The sequence below is a fragment of the Dreissena polymorpha genome, chromosome 7 (assembly GCF_020536995.1).
Source record: "Dreissena polymorpha isolate Duluth1 chromosome 7, UMN_Dpol_1.0, whole genome shotgun sequence".
Taxonomy (NCBI): domain Eukaryota; kingdom Metazoa; phylum Mollusca; class Bivalvia; order Myida; family Dreissenidae; genus Dreissena; species Dreissena polymorpha.
Window position 1 is genome coordinate 57,354,977 of NC_068361.1, and position 12,401 is coordinate 57,367,377.

At 33.0% G+C, this 12,401-nt stretch overlaps 1 protein-coding gene across 1 annotated transcript in view; it reads right to left on the bottom strand.

Annotated features, from left to right (window-relative positions):
- Positions 1–12,069, bottom strand: part of LOC127838249 (uncharacterized) — a 57,130-nt gene extending 45,061 nt beyond the window's left edge. Inside the window, exons 1-3 of the mRNA XM_052365872.1 lie at positions 11,752–12,069; positions 11,420–11,443; positions 5,404–5,601 (exon numbers count right to left, since the gene is read on the bottom strand). Coding sequence (XP_052221832.1) covers positions 5,404–5,601; positions 11,420–11,443; positions 11,752–11,779 — 250 coding nt within the window. The 5' untranslated portion in view covers positions 11,780–12,069. The remainder of the gene's footprint in view (positions 1–5,403; positions 5,602–11,419; positions 11,444–11,751) is intronic.
- Positions 12,070–12,401: the final 332 nt, after the last annotated feature.

Genomic DNA, 12,401 nt, shown 5'->3' on the forward strand with positions numbered 1-12,401 from the left:
ATATGTGGTTCTTAAAAAAAACTCCGAGGAGTGCTTGACTCTAGGGAAACAGGTTGCTGGGACACATCTCCTCCTTGATAAGCGGCTGCTTCCTTTATCGCAACTCATTGTTACAATCAATAATACGTGTCGCGCTTCGCGCTCTATATGTGGTAGGGATAGGCCTGTGATAGACAACCATAAAAATTCATGGATAATAGATGTGTTGTTTGCCTTTATTTGTCAAAATAAAAACACGTGTATTTTTATAAGATATTTACGTGATGTAAGAAATTTTAATTAACGTTGTCACCACGTTGCATACATTAATTTTAATAAAAATGTCCAATGGTAGTAAAATGGATTTTAAAATGTCTACATAAAATAAAGCTTTATTATATTTATTAACCTGATTGAAAAAATTGTCAGACGCTGAACTGTTCCGTTCGTGCCGGAACCCGGGATTGAACCGGGGGGCCTTTTGATGACTGTTGCGTAAACAACTTCAGTCTAACGCTCTCCCAACTGATCTATTCAGGCTGACATTCACGTATTTACTGCTATTTGGTGAAGTTGTGTATAGCGATCGTTATTATATGTCTATTAATAAACTAATACATTGTACGTTTTCGTACCACTACGCCTTCCAATAAACTTGCTTGTGCGATAGGTCGTCAAATATCGTACTACATTGATTCTCCACTAAGTAAGCAAATTAGAAAAACCACAAAATTAATATATTTTGATTATGTTTTGTTTTTATACAAAATCTCATTTGTTTTTATACAGAACCAGAACATTCGCGTATTTGCCCAGTCCCTGTGATCTTTCCCCTGTGAATAGTTGTGGATCAGTTATTATTAAAACAATTAGCTTTGCATTATTGGCAATAAATGTTGTAATAAATGTAATAGGCACAAATGCAGTACTTAGTTACACTAATTTACATAAAAAAATCACCAATATGCAAGATATTCTTAAAACAAAAATATATGCATTGATCCGTGAAATAACTTTTCCTCCCATAAGCGAAAAAAAAGCATAACATACTAGTCGCCGCCCTCCAGGTCGACGCCAATAAAACTCCAGAATCAGGGACTACAAATACTGATAACCCATACAGATTTTACGGGTGCGAGCGATATGTCAAATATATACATGTTTTGTTTCCTTGTGCTTGGCCATACATATACCCGTTTATTTGCTACGTAAAAACTTCCTGATGGTTATTATCATACGGTATTGGTTTTCTTGGATGTGCAACTGTTTTAAAATAATTACTATGAAAAATAGAAAGTACATATGTGTGTTTTATTAATTAAAAAACAGAATGTAGTGTGGAGTTTAGGCAGCATGAAAACTCTTCAACGGATATGTAAATGCATTTCTGATTCATGTTAGTAAAAAAGTATACTAGAAATCGGATTATATTCATTAATTGATTTATTTATCTATTTAAAAATACAAAATTAATGTAACAATAACACATAAAATTTGGCAGCATTTTATTGTTTTTGATAAAATTTTACGGAATCTTGTGCCATCACACTTGACATGTCTAAGCATTAGTCTTACCTTATTTAATGCGAATACACATAAACTAAAGGTAAAACTTCTACAACTATTCTACAATTAGAAACAATAATATTTTCGTTGGGGATTTTCAATTTTTAACACTCCTGTTGACACCCGAGTGTCATCAACGGTGTGGCGAAACTGCGGACAATCTTCTGAAATTCCTTTACAAAACCAGCATTAACTTCATTAATGATGGCTAAATGACCTTAAGCTAATAATATTTAAAAAAAAACGTCCGTCCATACAATACAAATGTAAAATCCACAAGGCAAACCCTGAGCAATAGAACAACTTTAAAACTCAATGTGATCACAGATTTCATCCTTATTATGATAATAAGGACATCAATACCCACTGTTCACCATGGCGAAATCATGACACGTCAAGCCGATATTAAATACCGTAAAAATGGTAGGAAAACACATGTTTGAATTTGAGTTTACGTATGTTAAGACGAAACATATTGAGGAATTAATAATAAAAGTGTTGGGAGATTGATATCAATGTTATTTTTTAACCATCATTTCATTCAAAATAAAGACATTTTTTTTGTATTATATGTTTACGCAGTACTATACATTGTTATATCAGAGTCACATCTTTGAAAACAACAACTTGAAACCCAATTCGATTGTTCCTTCCTCAGAATCACCAACAGATCATTTCCATAGTCTCGTAAATTTCTAGGAAATAACCTTCATTGACTGGCTTAAATTAATTCAGTGACCCAGTAATATTAAATCTAATAAAGGCAACCGTTCTCTACCGACCTATATAAATCACCTATTTTGTCAAGCGATAAATGTGGCATCATGACTGAATTGTTTCATTTACTTTGTCATTCTTAAGTATGTGAACATAACGTGAGAAATTTAAAAGGTCACAAAGTGCTAGGGACTGGCTGTCCTTCATCACAAAGTGCAAAGCATTCTTCATAACTTAAGCCGAAAATCACAAAATTGCATTGATAACGTTCACCTTAGAATTTTCTAGCAATCTTGATAACGTAAACCTAAGAATCACATAACAATCTTGATAACGTAAACCTAAGAATGACATAACAATCTTGATAACGTAAACCTAAGAATCACATAACAATCTTGATAACGTAAACCTAAGAATCACATAACAATCTTGATAACGTAAACCTAAGAATCACATAACAATCTTGATAACGTAAACCTAAGAATCACATAACAATCTTGATAACGTAAACCTAAGAATCACATAACAATCTTGATAACGTAAACCTAAGAATCACATAACAATCTTGATAACGTAAACCTAAGAATCACATAACAATCTTGATAACGTAAACCTAAGAATCACATAACAATCTTGATAACGTAAACCTAAGAATCACATAACAATCTTGATAACGTAAATCTAAGAATCACATAACAATCTTGATAACGTAAACCTAAGAATCACATAACAATCTTGATAACGTAAACCTAAGAATCACATAACAATCTTGATAACGTAAACCTAAGAATCACATAACAATCTTGATAACGTAAACCTAAGAATCAAATAACAATCTTGATAACGTAAACCTAAGAATCACATAACAATCTTGATAACGTAAACCTAAGAATCACATAACAATCTTGATAACGTAAACCTAAGAATCACATAACAATCTTGATAACGTAAACCTAAGAATCACATAACAATCTTGATAACGTAAACCTAAGAATCACATAACAATCTTGATAACGTTTGCCAAGTATCGTAGATGCGCATTAGCTAAACGTTCCATTTTGGGTTTGATTGCTTTGAGTTTTGTATGGTTTTATGGCTGATATGTCTCTTGCATTCTTAACAATATCCATTCGACTACTAATGTGTTTGTTATCTCATATCGATTTGTTATTATTCGCTCCAAAATAAATAATCATGAGTGACAATACAATGAAAACTTGTAATCAAATATAGTCCATTTTAAGATGTAAATTAGTAACATAAATATTTGCTGTATTGTAATATTATGTTTAAATGAGATTAATTACGATTGTTTGGAATCAAAATTGCTGCTTATTCTGAAGCAATATCATGTTTTTCTACTGGACAATAACACATCAGCAAACACTCAAGCTGAGATCTGTTGATAATGGCCGTTTTGGTGTTCCCGGGTAGGACTCTAAAGCAACAATTGTATTCCCACGACGAAGCAGTCCATTAGTATTCGGTATTGGACAATAACGGGCGCATTTTGGTACTACATTTTTGCAACTTTTTGTATGCATTGTAAACGAAGTATTTGTATTTTCCGGTAATAATGGAATGAACCATGATTAATTTATCGATGGTGTTAACAATACATTCGTATTATTTTAGATGTAACCATAAGTTATTGTCCTAGTTGCTATGGGTTCATTAAAGGCTCATTACATACATATTAGTTAATTAGTTAGACAGAAATAGATGATACTTAAGTAGTAAATTGCATTTTTATTAAGTATTCGCACATTGATCGACCCACTTGAGGCTCTGTTTTAACGTTACTTTATACGTCGTTATACGTCGGATTGTAGTTGGAAATTTCGTTCTAATTTTGCGAATATAACGACTTAGATTTAAGTTTAATATTTTACCTAGAGTATGGTGAAAGCTTTTTATCTGCTACATTAAACCATTTCATTTGTTAATGCCCCATATTGAAGATTACCCGCTTCCTGATTTCGCATACTTAAACTATGTTTATGCAAAAGTAACGGGCTACATCATTTTTAGTTAGTATCTTTATTGTTTTTGTCAGAATTTCAACAGTAAGTCAGTCGTATCACGACGGCAATTTAATCAGCTCACACCTTTCCTTGGCAAGCTGGTTGACGAGTGCATTATGCACAAACGTATGCGAGAAAAGTATTACCAATCCACACACAATTTATTTAGCTGTTACGGCGATCGAACCCTCCCTGTACCAACTGAACTTGTTGGCCCGACAAAAAAATTGCCGTCACGTGAAAACGGACGGTACCATTAACACCGTTTGTTAACATGTCATCTTTATGCGAAAAATACGTGTAAAGCTTTTGAACAAGATTATCGTTCGTAAAACATATGATTAAACGTGACTAGAGAACCACATGACATCGTCTGATATTCTCTGTTTGAAAAACTTATTTGTCAAAACACCGTTCTATCAGTAGATATCATTTCAAATTCAATGGTCCCCTGGTGAATAATTTTATAAATCATCACATTAAAGACACTATATCACGTTTTCGAAAATACCATAATGTGATTGTCAATAAATATTGCTTTCTTAAAGTGGACTTTTCACAGATTTTGGCATGTTTTGAAGTTTGTCATTGAATGCTTTATATTGATAAATGTAAACATTGGATCTAAAAAGCTCCAGTTAAAAAATCAAGAATAAAATTAAAAAAAGGAAAAAAAGTAGCCCGCAGCAGGGCTCGAAACAGTGACCCCCGGTGTCCTGGAGTAAAAACCAATTACACCGCTCGGCCATCCTGACAAGTATGTATGATATACGTATTTCATACTTTATATAAGCAATCTTCGTAGTTTCACAAAATAAAAGGACAACAACAGAACTCTCGAAATTATTCAATCGTGTCGCGTTGCAACGCTTTATAATTTTCAGGTTTAAAAATCGTCATATAATGCATATAATGGCTATATAAGACCATGTTAAATGTTCAGTATTACTGTTTCCTTACAAATATCATAACGAAAATTTGAGAATCTGAAACAACTTTTTCAATTTTGTCAATTTACCAAAACGTGAAAAGATCCCTTTAAAGCGCTTTGGATAGCGGTCCAGGACAGGTGAGATCTATACAAGATAATACTTATCTTGCTTACTAAATCACTTACGTTGACACGTTCCAAGAGAGTCGTTCCACTGTGCAACGTTCTTCACCAGGAGACATGCGACTTGTTTCTCCACCGTACCCATATCTAGCTTGTAACCGTCATTGCACGTCACTGTCACTGGCTGGTCCCCAATGAAGCCTTCTACCGCGGACAAAACCATGTTGGGGCCGGGATACAGATGTGGACATTCTGTATTTCCTTTTGGGAATATGGTGTACATTAAATTTGCTAATGCCCTCAATGGTGTTATGCATGCTAAATCTTACATAGACTAGGTTTCAAGCGTTTGACATAGGGCATATCATTACGCTTACATCGGATACGTTACACAACTGTTATAATAAGTATTTAAGAGAAACAAACTATACAACGTTTAATGAGCTATTAGGGATATCTTGAATTGTTTACTGAAAGTTTCAAATACATAGAAACCGACTGTAGTAAAATGTCATAGTCGTTTTTTTCATTGTTCCAATGATTGAATATCAAAACAAACATAACTATTGATCGTCGATGTTAACGTTGAGTTTATAATTTATGAAACTGACGTTTTATGTTTCGAACGAAACTTTAAATAAATCTATACAAATAAGAACGGTAGCTACACAACAAAGCACATTTTAAAATTGAAATAAAACAATAACACTCGTTGTTTCTATACCAACAAAGCCAACCCATTTGATTTAAAATCGGTTCCAACACTGGATTTGAAAATCGATAAACATATATACGCCTTTTCTGGTTAACTGCCGTTTAACAAGATATCGAAGTGCCGTAAAGTAGTCTATTATCTTGCCTTGAATGCCTCTTATGAAAGACATCGATAAAACAAATCGCGAATCGAGTAAGCCCATGTCACACTGCAACGAATAAAGTGTTGTGAATGTGAAGCGTTTAAAAAAATGACCAATACTATTTTTCTATCGCCACTCGTCAGACTCCCCTCGTCACTCCACAATCGTTGCGCATTTGTAACTATACGTTTTTCAAAGTTATAGACTGAGCAAAGTAATGAACTTCACATTTTGTAAAACTTATACCTAGCGTTCGTAGAGCGGTTTAGAAACGGACGAGTCGCGATTTTGTGACGACCACGTATGGGCCACCGTTCTCTGCGCACTGCATCTTATTCGCCGCAATCGGACATGGTAGCCATAACGGGGCAAAATAGCTTCGCATGCGGTCCGTATTTGCTCCGATCTTTTCCAATACGCAAGAAATTCGCAACATAAACGCAACACATACGCTTTCATCCGTTACAATTCGCTCGCATTCGACCTGTTTCGCTACATATTTGAAAACACACAACATTTGCTTCTTATAGGATGTGTCAAGCTTATTAAAATATTTTCATCGCAAACCAATTGCTTACAACGCGATACACTGTTCAATAAGAAACGTCATTTTAATTGAGCTTTTAATCGTCATTTGCATTGAGCTTTTAATCAAATATATCGACGATTCAAATATTTGATTATATATATGCATAATTGATTCGCTCAGCCTGTACGTTTGCACTCTCACATAGCCTTAACAATTACGTAATGAACGTTATTGTTTATGTTGTAATGTCTTGGATTTAGAAGACGAATACCATTTTATATGTATATGCCGCTGTTACACTGATTTAAGGAAAAAATATATTAGTCGCATATTTTATATTAACCCATCTGTATATAAATTCCACAAGTTATTAGCCTCATGTGACAAACCAGTCATTTCAAATGTATGTAAATATATGAAAGAAGCTTTTGCTATAAGAAATGCAATTCTTAATAATGCTGTTTAATAAATTTCATTACCGCTTTGATAGAATTTACGTATTCATGCAATTTGATTGTGTTTATTTATATTTGAATTCTTAAATGACCATTTATGTTATGTAATGTTATGTTGTTATACCTATTCATGTGACAGAAAATAATGTGTATATTTGTGTATTAAGACGATGTACTTATGTATAAGTCTGAATAAACTGTCTGTCTGTCTGTCTGTCTGTCTTAACATAGAAGTTGAACTTAATAGATGCAAAATTGAGCCCTCGTGACACTGTAACTTTCCACATTTTTTTATTTCAATGTATTGACACTCATGACTGACTACGTCCACAAATATTTGGTAAGAAAAATTATTGTATTCGAAAGCGGGTGAAATATTTGACGATGGAAGCAACACTATACAATAAAATTAACGTGGTTTAACTTTCTGTAGACATAATTTTCTATATGCCCATTATTGATTGAGAAGTGTATACCAAGTCCATTCACTTTTCAATCTCCATTTTGATAATCCGCTTTTTAAATTATGATTTTGGAAAAAAGCGCGACTATAACATGTATATTTAAGTATTTTCAAAGCATAAATAACTTATCTTTTACAAGCTATTATGTTAATTCATTTATGAACATTCAGATCAAGTTTTTACTTAGAAGGACATCCAGACTTTCGGTTAGATAAATGCTTTTGAGGTCCCTACTACAAAGCTTAATATATTGGACATTTTTGGCAATTTCTTCAATGACTTCAGTTGTTAAAAACGCGTAAAATACACTCAAACTGCCAATAAGTTATAATAAGCATGCGGCATCATATACAAGATGCTGCGTAATTAACCTTAAAGGGGACTTTTAACAGATTTTGGCATGTTTTATTGTTTGTCATTAAATGCTTTATATTGATTAATGTAAACATTGGATCTAAGAAGCTCCAGTAAAAAATCAAGAATAAAATTTAAAAAAAAGGAAAAAAGTAGACCGCAGCAGGGCTCGAACCGGTGACCCCCGGAGTCCTTGAGTAAAAACCAATTAGACCGCTCGGCCATCCTGCCAAGTATATATTCGTAACGTATTTTATACTTTATATAAGCAATCTTCGTAGTTTAACAAAATTAAACGACAACAACACAGAACTCTCGAAATTATTCAATCGTTTCACGTTGCAACGCTCTATAATTTTCAGGGTTTTAAATCGTCAAAAGATGCATATTATGGTTATATTAGACCATGTTAAATGTTCAGTATTACTGTTTACTTACAAATATCATAACTAAAACGAAACTTTGCGAATCTGAAACAACTTTTTTTCAATTTTGTCAATTTACCAAAACGTGAAAAAATCCCATTAAGTTATTTGCAGATGTTGAATTCCACTCGATTCCTTTTCAACATCTTTTATGTAACCAAGCGTGCAAATGTCTATAATGGGAATGCATGGTAATGCATCGATTTATTAACTCTTAGAGTGCAGTTAATAGGGAAAGTGAATTCAAATATTGGTCGAATGACAAGAGATTCGTTTTAAAATGTCACATTATGTTGATCTTCAGTGTATTCAGTTTCATCGTCAAGACGTCAAAGGCCACCAATGATGAGCTTGCGCCTACTTTATAATGGATAAACGCGAAACTATGTTTTAACTGCATGAATGCTTTAAAGGGGCCTTTTCGCAGATTTTGGCATGTTTTGAAGTGTGTCATTAAATGCTTTATATTGATAAATATAAACATTGGATCTAAAAAGCTCTAGTAAAACATCAAGAATAAAATTATAAAAAGGAAACAAAAATAGCCCGAAGCAGGACTCGAACCAGTGATCCCCGGAGTCCTGTAGTACAAACCAATTAGACCGCTCGGCCATCCTGCCAAAATGTGAGACGTATTTTATAGTTTATATAAGCAATCTTTGTAGTTTCACAAAATAAAACGACAACAACAGAACTCTCCAAATTATTCAATCGTTTCGCGTTGCAACGCTTTATAATTTTCAGGTTTTAAAATCGTCAAAAGATGCATATAATGGCTATATTAGACCATGGTAAATGTTGAGTATTACTGTTTCCTCACAAATATCTTAACTTAAATGAAAACTTTCGAACCTAAAACAACTTTTTTCAATTTACCAAAACGTGAAAAGATCCCTTTAAGTTTGCGCTAAATATTATTGAATACCCGTTTTATTGCTAACTCCAGTTTAATGTTTGTTTGAAAGAAATTCCAACCAATCAATTTTCATCCATCATACAAAAACGCGCAAGTTTTTGTCCTAATGGCCAATGCGCATATTGAGGCCGCATGGATGATCACTTAAATGCCATGGCGTAATCCATTGCGATGTCTTTTTCGAATTTAAAGCAATGTAAGCACTAAGCGAAATATAATCGCCGTTGAATTATAAACCCAGCTTTATTTGACGAGGTTACAGATAAAAAAGTTATGTTTGTTTTAACAAACTAATTCACTGCATTGTCAATTAATTTATATTAATTAATACAAATGTAATAATTCCCAAAAGTCCTATCTGAATTCATGTGACAATAACAATTTGGGTAACACAGATGCTTAAAAAGCCATTTTTAGTATTTTGAGATGATGGTTAAAGTGTTTTAAAACATGTGATCGATAATGTAAGAAATAAACGATCAATACAATTGTTTAGAACTTTTAAGTTTCTTTTAATCTATAACGCATTCCTGAGGCGTTTGATCCTAAATAATGCAATTATTCATAAACGAATTTGGTAGGACTGTTTATATGACGCGTCGTTGTATAGGACATAGCTACTAATATTCTGACAACATAGGGATAATTTAGCATTTCATATAGTGCATCTAATTTATTTTCGTTTCTTGAGCTCAATGATATTGAAACGTGGATTTAAACTAGTTTCTTCATAACTATATTAATTCATATTTGTGTTATAGTTATGTCTTTATTTCCTACAAAACATACACGTACATGTAGACTGTACACTTGTAATTAAAATTATATAACGGCAGTGCTCTAGTGTGTTGTTTTTTGGCAATACATTAATAAACGCATCGGATATATTCTATCAATAAACCACCATATAATCACCTTTCAGATAAAAGACGCATCAAATTATTTCAACACATAAATAAACCCATTTAATTGATTCTAGCTTTAACCCTTTCAGTGCGGGAACCGAATTTTGAAGGCCTTTGCAAACAGTTTGGATCCAGATGAGACGCCACAGAACGTGGCGTCTCATCAGGATCCAAACTGTTTGCTATCCTGATAGTATTCTTTGAAAAAACCCCGAAGAAAATGCTTATTTTAGAAATTCAGCAGACGACATTTTAGCAGAAGACAAATTTCCCAGCATGCAAAGAGTTAAACTTCATTTTGAGTATATCATGTGTAAAACTATTAGCATTAACGTATTGTTAAATCGGAGCGTGCGAGAGAAGTAGTGCATACTGTGTTAAACTATATCCGAGAAATGTAGTTGTTTGTGTTCTTTTGTAAGTAGGTATCTTCAGTAATATGTTTCTAAAAATTGAAATTGATATTAACATTTATAAAACAACGTTGACGGTGAAAAGTAACTTACAACATCAAAAACGACGAAAATGATATTGCCACGTAGGTCACGGGTAAAAGTGTTTTCCAATATGCTCAACAACAATACCGCATATTGAACCCATTTATGCCTAGTGGACTCTCCCATCCTTCAAAATTGGATCAATTTATTTCCAAAATTAGGGATGTCTAGTATTTTTTATTCTATATTTAGAATATTTCTTACAGAAATTCGTTTAAGCAATCAGCGCAGACCCTAATGAGACGCCATGTCATGCGGCGTCTCATCTGGGTCTATCTGCAAAGGTCTTTTTTCTAGACACTAGGCATACATGGGTTAAGCTATGCGAGTTACGCGTGTAAATATGATACTACAATAAATACAGATCTATTAATTGTGTATAAAATGGAAATTCAGTATATATATTAATATAATTATGTTCTATATAGAACAGTAATTACGTTATTTTCTAACAGAGCGTTCAAATAAGTATTGTAATCAATGATGAATCAAGATGTTGAAAGCATTGATCAAAACGAATCATAAACAACCGCAGCAATACACCACACAAAACAAAAACAAACAACTGCAACACATATCTGCATCAAAATACCAACAACGACAAAGATAGCATGCATAATTTTAGGGATTGCATACACACTGTTTTATCTAAAGAATACGAACAACTAGTCTCTTACCTAAAGTTTCGGGAATAACACAACCTAAACAAGTCAACATGAAAACAATTAAGTGCATGTAAATGCACGCACGATTTTTTTACCAAGTTGAGTATTTTACATTTTGTTCAACGAATTTTGTTAAGTATGTGGTTTCTTTTTTTTCATGCTTAATTCAGTTGCGATTTACTTGAAACTTTGAATTCTTATCAATAACAATAAAATAAGAATTCCAAATTAACGCTTATGACGAATTTCTGAAGAGTTTATGTTGTAAGTGATTGTTGCAGACGTAACTATTTTCAAATTAAATTTTTCATTATCAATTGAACTTATATAAAACAAATGCTTACCTAACACCAATATTACACCTATCCACATTTTGATCTTGTGCACTAAAATAATCACAGTATATACTCATGCAATACTTCCTTTGCGACCACATCCATTTATTAGTTGCTTAATTATATATTTTACTAATGGTATATGGTCGGTCAAATTAGTATTACTATAAAGTGTTTCTTTAATTATTAATAAATCATGTCAATATGCATAAAAGCAGCATTAAAGGCAGATGTATCGTTAAATGAAATGCCTCGTCTCTTTACGACCGCAGCACTTTATTTTCTTTGTGTGAACAGAAGCATTCTCGCCATGCGCACACACTGATTGTCAACTCCGAAATATTTTTTATTCCAGTCCGGGACCTTATATAAATGTCGATAAATTAAAAGCACGTTGATTGATATCGGAAACTAATAATGTTTTCAAAAGTACATACGCTATGGAACTAAAGCTCAAAACGACCGTTTGGTATCGAAAATCATCAACATTTCCTATAAAAAATTCTATGGGCATAATCTGTTTCTATGTCAATATGGAATGTTTACGTCATGCGTTATTGGACCGGATATAATGGAAAAAGCTTCTATCTAAGTGAATGATATATGCTAATGGAATGTATCAGAATAAAACGCGCTTTTGATTGATTGGTGTTGATGAC